This window comes from Scardinius erythrophthalmus (genome assembly GCF_964197995.2).
Source record: "Scardinius erythrophthalmus genome assembly, chromosome: 12".
Lineage (NCBI taxonomy): Eukaryota > Metazoa > Chordata > Actinopteri > Cypriniformes > Leuciscidae > Scardinius > Scardinius erythrophthalmus.
Genome location: NC_138232.1, coordinates 3,371,025 through 3,384,885, shown reverse-complemented (window position 1 = coordinate 3,384,885; position 13,861 = coordinate 3,371,025). Strand labels below are relative to the sequence as shown.

General features: G+C 35.5%; 2 protein-coding genes across 6 annotated transcripts in view; one reads left to right on the top strand and one right to left on the bottom strand.

Annotated features, from left to right (window-relative positions):
- Positions 1-1,565: 1,565 nt before the first annotated feature.
- pltp (phospholipid transfer protein) lies at positions 1,566-13,253 on the top strand. Of its 4 annotated transcripts, none has more exons than XM_081381632.1 (16): positions 1,566-1,667; positions 4,528-4,651; positions 4,746-4,845; positions 5,271-5,396; positions 7,677-7,832; positions 7,970-8,033; positions 8,193-8,256; positions 8,339-8,430; positions 9,374-9,550; positions 9,635-9,694; positions 9,783-9,947; positions 10,032-10,099; positions 10,180-10,222; positions 10,313-10,376; positions 12,047-12,123; positions 12,210-13,253. In XM_081381632.1, exons 2-16 carry the CDS (start codon positions 4,543-4,545, stop codon positions 12,303-12,305), a joined length of 1,461 nt encoding a protein of 486 aa, XP_081237758.1. In that variant the 5' UTR covers positions 1,566-1,667; positions 4,528-4,542; the 3' UTR covers positions 12,306-13,253. The 4 variants fall into 4 exon arrangements, with proteins under 4 accessions (XP_081237758.1, XP_081237757.1, XP_081237756.1 ...); XM_081381631.1 differs by having other exon boundaries at positions 1,660-1,806; XM_081381630.1 differs by lacking the exon at positions 1,566-1,667 and adding an exon at positions 3,500-3,659.
- Positions 13,229-13,861, bottom strand: part of ctsa (cathepsin A) — a 14,115-nt gene continuing 13,482 nt past the window's right edge. For both annotated transcript variants that reach the window (XM_081381627.1, XM_081381628.1), the window contains exon 15: positions 13,229-13,861. This exon is cut by the window's right edge and continues 118 nt beyond it. The gene's annotated coding sequence lies outside the window, so the exon portion shown is untranslated.

Here is a 13,861-nt window from a genome sequence, read left to right as displayed (position 1 = left end):
AATGTAATAACATGTTATAACTTCATATATCATATACTTTTTTTTTTACAATGTACAGTTTACATTCACATTTAGATTTTATAGTTTTTTATACATATATATTTATATTACATTTTATTTCAATTATTACAATTATTTGTATAGTTTTAGTCAATATACAAAAGGCTAAAGGCTGTTAAAAAATTAATTGTTTTCTTGTCAATATTTGCTTATGAACTCTACCACTGTTCCACTTTTGCACATTATACTTATGCATCATACTGTGTGTCATTTGAACTATATTTGTAAATTGCACAGCATGAATTTGGCTCATTTCCTATTTGTACATCATGTCATTGGCACAACAGCTGGTGATGTGCACTTACTGCCCTTTGTGTCATATTTGCCATTTGCATTTGAACTATATTTATTTATTTTTCAACTTTTGTACAAAAAATTGCTTAACTTATTTCGATGAATTAAAGCAATGTAAAAATATGTTGTCATTACTTATTGATCATATCTTTTTACAATGTACAGTTTTCACATTTAGATTTTATAGTTTTAAAATGTATTATATATATATATATATATATATAAAATATCTAATATTTATATTACATTTTATTTAAATTATTAAAAAATTGTTTTTTATAGTTTTAGTCACTAATAACAACGCTAGCTGCAAAAAATATTGTTGGTTTAACTTAAAGTAACCTGGTTGCCTTAAAATTTTGAGTTCATTGACATTCAAATTTAAAGGAGTTTGATTTAATTAATAGTAACTCAAAATATGATGTTATCTGAACCACATAAATTATCTACGTTGATATTACAAAAGAAAAAATGTTGTGAAAACAAATCATGAAAATATATATGTTTTACAGTGAATGTACTCAAATCATGATTTAATGCTTTCCTGACATCAAAGCCCTGCACGTCAAGCCATTCATCAAAGCCCGGAGGTCTACAGAAGTTCTGCGAGGCCACTGAGGGAATTCTGGTCTTTGGTGGGAGACTGGGAATGAAATCAAATCTTGTTGTGTCTAAACTTGTGCTGCTCATCCGCCTGGTACATCCCCCTCTTTTCAAACAGGTTTAAACATAAAAAAGAAAGTTTTCACCCCATAATTGGTGGCTAAAAACATTTTTCAGAGCTTGATTCTCCAAAGTGAGCTCCACCTTGGTCCTCTGTGGTTGTAAGTGGAACCCATTTCTTGCGTCATGTGATTCTATGAAGCCTTGCAACATGGGCTTCTCAGAAGTCATGAACTAATTAAAGGTTTCGTCTCCAAAAATTAAAAGGCAGACTGCTGGAATCTGTTTAATGCAGCCTGGAGCCATCGTTCCACTGTTACCTAGAAATAATGTGAACTTCTAGAAACGCAGCAACTGCAGTTTTTAGAAAGTGAAACAAAATTCAGTTATTTGTTGCATGTTAATCTTTGGAAGATGTTTTCTTTGCACATCCTCAAGCTGATGAATATTTGCCCCAACAAGGTCATATGACATGAGGCAAAGAGAAACACCCTTTTCCCAAAATGCTTACTGACTCCCAATATAAACTGGGAACATAAAAGAGGGAGGGATGCGAGAGGATTTAAACACTGATGATTTCCAGACTGCAAGAAAATATCTGATTATTCTAAGAGACACTGAAGTTACCCAGCCTGTATTTCCACACCGCTGTAAGTATTGTGAAAGGGTATTTGGGGAGGAAAATATGGGAATAAGCTGTAATGCTTGCACAAAATGTGTTCAAAGTTTATGGTTTCACTTTGTGCCATGACTCAAAAGAGAACGAATGCCTTCCCTGCACAAATGAAGGTAGGTTTATGTTTCTATAAGGCTATAATTTGCACTATTCGTGGCTATCAGACATCACTTGTTCCCTGGATTTAGAATATTAGAAGCTTTTTACATTAATGTTTAATATGATTTATAGTGTCCGCCATAAAGTGGTTCCGACATTTAGAAAATCTGCATGTAAAGAAGTAAAATATCAATTATCTTCATATTTTATTTTAACCATTTATATTATGGCTCAAGTTAGTTTAAATAGCTGTGGTACATTTTATATTATATTGTTTTGCCCTTTGACCCAAATTCACATATCTGAAATGTTAGTTATTATATGAATTATTTAAAAGAATAAAATTATAGCCTACATCAATATTACATTAATCATTATATAGTAGCCTACCATAATATACATTTATTTATTTTAAATGATTTAAAAGTAGAATTTAAAATTAAATACACAGTTGTAGTGCTGTCTTGTGTACTGTTTTATAAGTTAACACATATCTTGAATGTAAAGTTGGTGTCTATTTTACTTGTGTAACATTGTTTTTCTTATTATGTTTGGGGTATTGACCTGAAGAAGCAATCTTGTGTTGGTGAACTATAGTAACTCCACTCCCTTCTCAAACCAAAAACACTTGTGAGGAACATTCCTAAACCTAAACGATTCCCACTAACATGGAATAAATAGTTTGTTCCTTGATTTACTACAACTTGATGTGTGTTTCACAAAGAACATGTTCATCCTTCCTGAAATGTAAAGACTTCTGGCTTCATTGAGCATAATTTTGTGTCAAAGGTCACCTATTGCACATGGACAATGTGTTTGCTGAAAGAAAGGAGTAATTGCCTTTGGATGCTTAAAAAGCTCCTAAGCCCATGCAGGGTTTTATACTAAATGAATGAGGCACTTGTAAAATCTTTCTGCCTGCCAGAGACCATGTTCTTTGAAGCAGGATAAATCAGCCGGACCCTGGGGTCAATGACCCTAAAAAGCCCATTTGTGTGACGTTTGTTTTGGTCCTGTTTGTTCCTGTGTGGGTGACTATAGACACAGCTGCCTCCAGCGACAGTGCGCACACATGCGACCTCCAAGAGAGCGACCTCATTCAAGCTGTTCTCTATCATGCTGGTTATTTAGCACACTTTTAATTTTGACCATGTAAGTTTAGTAATTTAAACAAACTATTAGATGTAACTCAATCCACACCATTCGAGCTATGCTCATGAATGAAAAGCAACAACCCAGACCAACTTAACCAATTTGCCAAAAACCTCTCAGAACACTTTAGGAACTGCATAGCAACACCCTGGCAACCACCCAGAACTCCACAGCAACCAGACAGAATTCTCACAATTGATTAACAACCACCAAATACACTTTAGCAATCACACAATTCCTTAGAATGTTTCAATCCCCACTCTCTCTCTCTCTCCTCACTGCCTGCCTCTCTCTCTCTCTCTCTCTCTCTCTCCTCACTGCCTGCCTCTCTCTCTCTCTCTCTCTCTCTCTCTCCACCTCTCTCACACACTCTCTCTCTCTCTCTCAAGATTCAAGTAGCTTTCCCGGCATGGTGAAAGAAATATTTACATTGCCAAAGCATTAATAACACTATTATTTTTAATAATATTATATAAATATCTCTCTCTCTCTCTCGCTCTCTCTCTCTCCTCACTGCCTCTCTCTCTCTTTCCTCACTGCCCTCTCTCTCTCTCTCTCTCTCTCTGCTGTCCATTCAGACGAGGCAAACAGTCTCTCCTCCTCTGCACTATAAACACACACGCAGACATACACTCTTCACACACACTGCTACAGAAACAAGAGCGGAAAGACCTGGACTTCGTTGGCTGGATATTTTCTTACATACGCTTGAAAGGCAAGATCATTCTCTCATTTGCTTGGCTGTCTCTGTATATTTAGCTGTCAGCGCCCATTTTCCTGTTGCCGCACTGGAGAAGCTCTGTGGTGCAGGACTGTACTTGGAAAGAGACAGAACTGCCTGTATAAAGCTGCAATAGACTATATCTCTTGATAGTAACTCCGATGTGATCTTTTAGAACTAATAAATGAGGAGGGATTTTTATAGCAAGCATTTTACATTTAATTGAGCTGTTTTTTTATTGGTTTTTTTTTTTACTTCATTTACATTTTGTAAAATATTCTTTCAATTTAAATTGTAGTATTTATACTTTAAAAACGTATATTTTTACTTTCTAGCTCTAGTTGTACCACCTGTGACCTGACTGCTGCAGATTCATTTCAGCATTGATAGTGTTGACATAGAAACACACACATCTGAGTCTGAGAACATTAACAGCTCCGGTTGCCATCTCTATAAGTTACAACATGGTGTGGACGCAGCATAAACTGCTTGGTTTGGCTCAGAAGGAACTGTAAAAAGCTTCTGCTGTTTGTTTGTGGCGCTCGGTGACTCTCTGTCTACAACTCCGCATAGTCTCATGAATTGCGCTAATGACGTGTTATGTCTGCGCCAGCAGGTGGGAAAGACCACAGTCTATGGGAAATACATACGTTAGGCATGTATATATGTAGCCTATGTTTTAGTTTTATAGACCACTTCTATTGTTGATCGCTATCAGCATGTGAAGAGAGTTTCAACCAGTAGACTATAACATAAAAGTGTTTATAAAATCAATAGCCTACCTTTAACCATTTTTGATGATGCTGGTTGATCCTAGCTCTCGGTTTCCTCTTGATCACTTCGTTAAATTGCTGTTTTTCAGGTCTACTGAGGAATCATGGGACTGCTGAAAGTCTCTGTTATCTTTCTTCTTTCACTCGTCGCGATGACTTTAGCACAGCCGCCTGGATGCAAGATCCGCATCACTGACAGAGGACTGGCGATGTGTAAGATAGAGCCCAGTATTCAGACTTAAAATGCAACTATAGTCTCTCATATATTAGTCTATTAAAGACTGGCCTCTGTTTGACGTCTTTACAGTGAAGGCCGAGACAAAGAATTTCGTGGAAGGAGAGTTGAGTAACATCACCATGCCAGAAATGCGTGGTACCGAGGGCCGCTTCCAATACACCATTAAAGAGTATGTTTACATTTAATCAAACTGATTTCTACTTTCATAGACATGCTCATCCGGCGCCCTCATGTGGTCATCCACACACAAAGCTCATGAGGATGCAAATGCACAGAGTTGTGCACCATTCAGAAATGAAAAAAGCAGAGGTGTAAAGTCTAAGGGTCAGAAAGTTAAGTCCTGCCATATGTTTATTCCACCCATGAACTAAGCCAGCTGATTTCACTAATTAGTTCTATCTCCTGGCTGAAAAACTGCTAATTAGCGAATCCAGGTGATTGGAACAAAATACTGAGGGGGACTTTTACTTTCTGAACATGGACTTTACACCTTTGCCTTTTAAATACCAATTCAATTAGTGATTTTGAATTGAGGTAGCAAAGAGGATGCAGTATTGCAATTTGAAAGGAAGTATTTAACTGATGTTTCTTTAGTGTGAAGGTCACGGAGCTGAACCTGACCTCTGACCTGCGCTTCCAGCCAGATGTTGGGCTGCTGTTCGAGGTGCAGAACTCCTCCATCACCCTCAACTTCCAGAGACGCATCCTTTACTGGCTCTTGTGAGTCTGAAATGCATCTGTAGCAATCAAACAGAAGACTTGAGGTTACAAGCAACAATAGGCCTACTGAAGTTTATTCAATATACTTCTTTTAAACTATAACTACAGTATCAGTCTACTATTTATTCTCAGAAATACACTGATAATTACACTTAAGTATACTTGACTTATGCTGACAGAAAAGTCTAAGTAGCGTAGCCTATATTTGACCTATCTTTGTACTCAATCTTTTGATCGAGATATACTTAAAAGTATATTTAAGTGTTCTATCCCCCGGTATCACAGACAAGGCTTGAGACTAAAATGCATGTTTGAGCTGTTTTAACTGAAACTTGCTCTGATATATTTTAAAATATGTCAGTGCCATTGTTTTGTCTCCAGATGCACATCAGTAATGTTTGTTTCAAGGCACGTTTATAAAGCTACTTAAATGTCCTAATTGAACTAGGGTCTAATCCTTAATCTAAACCCTGTCTGTGAATCCAGGCCTATACGAATGATGTTAAGTTCAGTATAAAACTACTAAACTAGTAGAGTATACTTCAAAAAAAAAAGTGCTATAAGTATTTAACTAGAAAACTATCCGTATACCTATATGTTTACTTTTATAGTTGCATGTAAAACAAAAAAGTTTTAAATGCACTGTTACACTTAAAGTATACTTTTATACATTAAAAAGTGGGGCAATTTAGTCCCTACTAGGGTTGGAATAGTACACTTACAAATATACTAGTACATTGATATTAGTATACTTACTACATACAGTACCAGTCAAAAGTTTGGAAACGTTACTATTTTTAATGTTTTTGAAATAAGTCTCTTATGCTCATCAAGGCTGCAGTAAAAAAAATAAAAAAATAATAATATTATAAAATATTATTACAATTTAAAATAATGGTTCTCTTTTTTAATATACTTTAAAATGTAATTTATTCTTGTGATGCAAAGCTGAATTTTCATCAGCAAGTACTCCAGTCTTTGGTGTCTTATGATCCTTCAGAAATCATTCTAATATGCTGATTTATGATCGATATTGGAAACAGTGTGCTGCTTAATATTTTTTTTATAACCTGAGATACTTTTTTCAGGATTATTTGATGAATAAAAAGTTAAAAAGAACTGTATTTATTTAGAATAGAAATCTTTTGTAACAATATACACTACCGTTCTAAAGTTTGGGAACAATAACTATTTTTTTCTAAAGAAATTAGTTCTTTAATTCAACAAGGATGCGTTAAATTGATAAAAGGTGATGGTAATGATTTATATTGTTAGAAATGTTTTTATTTTGAATAAATGCTGTTTTTATGAATAAATGCTGTTAACGTTTTACTCATCAATGAATCCTGAAAAATGTATTCCAAAAAAATATATTAAACAGCACAAATGTTTCCATCATTGATAATAACTGAGTATCAAATCATCATATTAGAGTGATTTCTGAAGGATCATAAGACACCAAAGACTGGAGTACTTGCTGATGAAAATTCAGCTTTGCATCACAAAAATAAATTACATTTTAAAATATATTAAAAAAGAGAACCATTATTTTAAATTGTAATAATATTTCATAATACTACTTTTTTTTTTTAACTGCAGCCTTGATGAGCATAAGAGACTTCTTTCAAAAACAATAAAAATAGTAATGTTTCCAAACTTTTGACTGGTACTGTATAGTATACTTAAAAATATACTTGAACTTTTACTTGAAGTATATTTATTTTTTGTAAGGGACTTTTATTCATGAAGGATGCATTAAATTGATCAAAAGCGACATTGATGACATATATAATGTATTCAAATGTATACATCAAAGAATCCTGAAAGAAATGTATTACGGGTTGTACAAAAATATGAAGCATCAGCACAACTGTTCTCAACACTGATAATAATCAGAAATGTTTCCTGAGCAGCAAATCATCATATTAGAATGATTTCTGAAGGATCATGTGACACTGAAGACTGGAGGATTGATGCTGAAAATCCAGCTTTGATCACAGGAATAAATTACATTTTAAAATAAATTTACATAGAAAACAGTTATTGTAAATTGAAATAATATTTCACAATATTACTGTTTTTACTGTATTTTTATCAAATAAATGCAGCCTTGGTGAACAGAAGAGACTTCTTTTAATGTAAATGAAAACTAAAGCTTTGATTCTTTCTATTGAGTGAGAACTGCATATCATACGTGATCTGTAGAGCTGTTTGATGTAGTTTAAAACCTCTACATGTAAGTCTCTCACTACAGCAGGTCTTCCCCTTTCTCTCCATTAGTTTTGATGAGGGAGCCATCAACGCCTCAGCTGAAGGTGTCAACATCTTCACGGTCCTCCATCTCAGCAAAGACGAGGAGGGCCGTCTAAAGATCTCCAACATCACCTGCGATGCGTCCATCGCCAAGATGAGGGCCAAATTTGGCGGGACCCTTAGGTACTTAGGACTGTGTTGAACTTTGAGCATGTATATTGCAAGTGACACATGATTTGTTTAATCAATGAAAGAATTTTTTTTGCTCAGCATTTTGCATTATACGCCATATTCTCATGTGCCTCAAAATATTCTCACAGCAGGGTTTATGACTTCATCGGAACGTTCCTGACTACAGGAATGCGCTTCATCCTAAATAGACAGGTTTGTTTGCTTTTTACAGTCAGGAATAGGAGACGCTTGGATGGTCTCAAGCATGGTGCTTGCATATCATTGCCAAAGAAAGATATTTTAACTTTAATCACATTAGAATAAATTTGAACACATTTTAATAGAAATTAACTGCATATATGTCTCTGTCAGATTTGTCCTGCCTTGAATCATGCTGCACTAGTTTTGGTCAACCAGCTGCTGGACACAATCCCAGGTTAGAGAACATGTTGATCATCATAAAACTGGTGTGATATATTTATCTGGCAGACATGTGTTTACCTGAATGTGTTTCTCAGTGCGCACGGAGGTGGACAGTTACGTGGGCATCGATTACTCACTGCTGAGTGACCCCGTGGTGACAGAATCAAGCCTTGATATGGATTTTAGGGTGAGTGACAGATGCAAGTAGTGTTCACTGCAGAGCCAATTGATGTCCTGCTCCCCTGCTCTGGATGGAATGGGTGGAGCTTAGTCCAGCCCCGCCTCTGTGGAACTAATGTGTGGGGCCTGACCTTCAAGCCCCACCCATTACATCCATAGAGGGGGAGCTGGACATCAAGCTCCACCCATTGACTCTGGAGTAATGCATATAAGTGCACTATACTGTTCAAAATTTTGGGGTCAGCGAAGGTCAGTTTACATTCATCAAAGAATCCTGAAACAGTTTCCTCAAAAATATGAAGCATCACAATCGTTTTAACATTGATAATAATCGGAAATGTTTCTTGAACAGCAAATCAGCATATTAGAATGATTTCTGAAGGATATATTTCAAAATATGCAAAATAAATATAAATGTTAAAATAGATTTTTGAAAAATTTACTTTATTCTATTTCTTAATTTTTTTAATATATATTTTCAAAGTAAATATTATAAGTAATATATATTTATTTAATTAATTCTGCATCCACCCCAAATTTATTTTAAGATTGAAAATGTATTTTCCTGCCCCTTGAAGTACATTTTCTAATATATATTTTGGAATTTGAAGGTTACATTTGTAACTACATTGTTACATTTGAAAGATATATTTCCAAGCCGTGCTGTTTACAACATATACAGTATTTAGTATAAATTTTACATATATTTTGGCCAGAATATATAATATAATATAATATAATATAATATAATATAATATAATATAATATAATATAATATAATATAATATAATATAATATAATATAAAAATATTTTATAATTAGCGGTGTCAAATCGATTAATTGCAATTAATCACATCTACACACACACACACACACACACACACACACACACACACACACACACACACACACACACACACAAAGTTTTAATGTATTTCTCTTCTGCACAGGGCATGTTTTACTCCCTTAAGAATGAGAATGAGACCCTCGTGAACTACGCTGTGAATCCCGTAGTGAGAGAGTACGATCGGATGGTCTATCTCTCTCTCTCTGAGTACTTCTTCGACAGTGGCCTCTTCTCTTACTTCAAAGGTGGCCTGTTCCAAACACAGATCAAAAACGAACGAGTAAGACGCCATCTAATACGCTTCAAAGGCATGAGACAAAAATAAGAAAAAAAAAAAAAAAAACTATTATTCAACTCATTTCAGATGCCAAAGGACTTAGAAGTGCTCCTCAGGACCACCTACTTAGGGACAATGATGATGCTGGTGAGCAACATTAGACTGTCAACATGCAGGAACCACACAGCAAAGCCTCGCATTTCATTAATTCTCTGTGTTTGTTCTGTCCAATCAGAACCCGGCGCTGATGGATCAGCCTCTGTCACTGGAGATCGAGGTCACCGCTCCTCCTCGATCCACGATCAAGACCTCCGGTGCCAGTGTGGCCGTCACCTCCATGGTCAAAGTGTTGGTTCTCCCGGCAGGAAAGCCACCAGTACAGCTCAGCAGCATGACCATGGTGAGAACTATAATATACACAATGCAATAATTCATTTTATGATGAAGGGATGCAATAAATGCACCAAATTTGTCCGTGTTTTAGGAAGGTAAATTCAATGCCAAAGTGTCAATGAAGGGCAAGCGCTTGACTATCCATTTAGATCTGAGAAGGTAAATATAATGCACAAACACTGAACAGTGTTTGACAAGCTCTTTTAACACTGATTTTGAACTGAGAATCTGCTTTTCAGGTTTAAAATATACTCCAATCAGTCTGCTCTGGAGTCTTTAGCTGTAAGTTTCCTCCGATGTTTCAATTTCACTTTGAATACACCTTATAATAAAAAGAGTGGAGAGCAAATGTAATGACGATGTTTCCTTCAGCTTATTCCACTGCAAGGTCCCCTGAAGACGATGCTGCAGATTTCTGTGGTGCCTCTCATTAACAGTAAGTCAAACAATGTGTATATATTTAATGATACTTTAATGATAAAAAACGAAATATTTTTACAATTCAAAATTAGTGTTTTCTATTTGAATATGTTAAAATGTAATTTATTCCTGTGATCAAAGCTGAATTTTCAGCATCATTACTCCAGTCTTCAGTGTCACATGATCCTTCAGAAATCATTATAATATGCTGAGTTGCTGCTTAAGAAACATTTCTGATTATTATCAAGATTGAAAACAACTGCTTAATTTTTTGTAAGGAAACTGTGATTTTTTTTGATTGAATGTATTTGAAAAAGAAATCTTTATGCATTCTAAATGTCTTTAAAGTCACATTTGATCAATTTAACACATTCTTGCTGAAAAAAACGTATGTTTATTTAAAACAAAAAACGCATTGATCCCAAGTGGGATAAGAGATATTTGCTTAAAGGGATACTTCACCGATTAGCATTAAGCTTTGTATCAGTAGAAACCTGGTAGTATTATGGAATGGCCGTGCTTCCCTCCCTCATGTCCCCCTGAGACGAGAGATTTCTGGATTGTGTGTCTGGAAAAAAACCTCAGATGACGCAAAAATCATAATTTAGCTCATCAGAGGCTTCTTTGTCCAGAGGCGAGAGATTACAGCCAGTAGGAGGAGCTCGTTCTGCATGTGTTCAACCCGCCCAGAGAGAGCCTAAGTCCCTCCCCTTCCGGTGGACCACCATGGGACCTTATTTCGGAAAAATATTGTATGGTAGTCAATGGTGAGAGACAACAAATATTTTGATCTCATTTAAATTGTGCCCTGAATTACACATATGATGTTGTCAATTTAAAAGATACATTTTAAAGTCAAGAAAGTCGCAGTTTGATGTAAAACTGTTGAGGTATAAGACGTAATTACAAAGACTACAAACCCAAAAGGCGCACATGTGACGTCATACCTTTTCTCTCAATGAATGAAGCTAACTTTACTGAAGCTAACGTCTGTCATTTTTTTCTATAGTCTTACGTTATAATCGTAACGTTACGCCGTCATGCCTGAGTGATTTGTTCCAGAATACACACATACGAGCCATGTTGGTGACGTACATAGTGCGAGACGAGAGATGTAGTTCATTGAGCGATTTTCACATAAAACTAAACGTTACTCTTCTGTTTTATGACAAACTGCGACTTTCTTGACTTTCATAATTATCTTTTAGATTGACAAACATCATATGTGTAGTTCAGGGCACAGTTCAGACGGAATAAAAAGAAAAGTTGTCTCTCGCCATTGACTACCATACATATTTTTTCCGAAATAAGGTCCCATGAGCCGGAAGCAGAGGGGAGGGACTTAGGCTCTCGATAGGGGAATCTCACGATAAAACGCCGTCTTTTCAGTTTCGAGTCACTAGTAGCCTAGGTGTATCATTTCTTCCGACACTGCCCTCTGTAACCGGGAGGCGTGGCTTGGGACTGGCCTCGTAGGGCAGCAAAGCAAGTGCATTCTGGGAGTTGTTGTCTTTCATGCGCATGAGCCAAAAATACATTTTCTGGCTTTTCTCAGTCTAGAAGGCACCAACTTCTAAAATAATTTCACATTTCTACTACATAAATGACCCAATTTAAATACACATTCATCTTTCCAGCAGTGAAATATCATCTATCTAAATGGTTCATCCTGTGTTTTCATGTAAGATTACATTAAGCGAGGTGTGCAGATCCCTCTACCTGACGGATTAGACTTCATTGAAGAAGTGGTCGAGTATCACAATGTAAGTTAAAGGGAAACTTTTATTATTTTAAGTTTATGCTATAGACGATATTATATGTTCACAATCCTCTAACTTTGATTTGACAGGGCTACATCATCGTGGGAGCAAACCTACACTTCAGAACAAGTCTGCGAGAACTAATCGAGAACAAGCTGTCGGGTCACACAGACAACACAGTTTAAGACGAGAGAAGAGCTCTTCTAACATTAATGCATGTACGCATTCATGCACAGATACTAAAATATGGAGCAATAAATGGAGAAGAGGACTAACCTCCAAGCCGAAGCATGATGTTTGTTAACTGTACAGAACATTTGATCCTCAAGACCTGCTATCATTAGTCAACATGAACTCGAAATTAACCTTATTTACTCTCTGAATACATATTCCTGGTGTTATTGTGTATAATTTGTCAATGCACATCACTCCTAAGAGAAAAAGTTAGTTATTGCAATAATTGACTGTTAATATAATGAATATTTGCATTGTCTATTTATGAGTGCGAATATTCTAGCTTGTTGGCAAAGGCTGACCATTTCTTACGTATTTGACCGTTTGCACAAACAGCATAATACTTCCATTTACACTTTGTGCAAACAGTATCTATCACTATTTTCTCTGTATAAATACCATCTAACAGTTTTACATTTAGTGTAAATAGCTGTTGCATAAACATTACACCAATGTAAGCAAATAAGAAAGTTTGCAAAAATAAGGGATACGTAGAGATGCTTTTTAGGATGAACTGGGTGCCGGTGGGGTTTCGATCCTCTGCAAACTCACATTCAACTCTGACTCGGTTCTGGTATGAAATGCCCACTAATATCATCCAATTAATCAATGCGTTAAAATCAAGTTTTGTTCCACCTTTCAGAAGTAAATGGGTTGCAAATGCAGGTAAATGTTGACTTTAATGGTTTTGCACAAGTGTCTGAAACCCCCAAAACACGTTCAACTGCTATACTATGTGCTTAGCTGGATGTAACAAAATGTATTTGTACTTTAGGTTGAATTTTATGATTTTTTGTACAAGTTTTATCTTATATTGACTGTTTAATATGCCTTCCGTCATTTGTGAACGAAATTACTGTACCTCTTTATTAAAAAAAATGACACATGAAAACTCAAAACCTCGTTTAGTTCATTATTGAAATGAAACTGGTTTTACGCACCATTTTCTACAATAAAAAGATCACAAAAAGAAACTAAAAATCATAGAAAATGGATCTTTAATGAAAAAAAAAACTGAGGGAAAGAAGAAATAAGGCACAAATATTATTCCCTTATGATCACAAAAAGTACAACAGATCATATAATCATTTTAAAATAATCAAATGAGGACAATGAGGTCTTAAAGACAAATATAACGTGCGATGATTAAAAAAGGCTACAGTTTCATGTTTAATGGAGAAGACATAAGCTAAAATTGTGCATCCACTCACCGAAGATAAACATCGGATTGGATTTAAATTCGTAAACACTCATTAAATCAACCACAAATCAGTGCACTTTATCATCAAAGATCAATAATGGCATGTAGATGTCTTCACACCGTGATTCCCTCAAACGCCTACAATGAAACATTATGTGCAGTCAGCATGGTTTAATCTTGATAACAAGGCTGGCAACTAAACTACATAAAACGAAGTAGAAAATGTCATCAGTTTTGAACATCAGAATACGGTCTCAGAAACAGTCAGTGGTCCGTCCATAGATCATAAACATTTTACAGTGCAAA

Bases quoted from the DNA above. Each gene is read 5' to 3' on its own strand.
- pltp (XM_081381632.1), top strand. From the start codon at position 4,543: ATGGGACTGCTGAAAGTCTCTGTTATCTTTCTTCTTTCACTCGTCGCG. The intron at 4,652-4,745 runs GTAAGATAGAGC...ACGTCTTTACAG, and splicing joins TGACAGAGGACTGGCGATGT to TGAAGGCCGAGACAAAGAAT. The intron at 12,124-12,209 runs GTAAGTTAAAGG...TTGATTTGACAG, and splicing joins AAGTGGTCGAGTATCACAAT to GGCTACATCATCGTGGGAGC.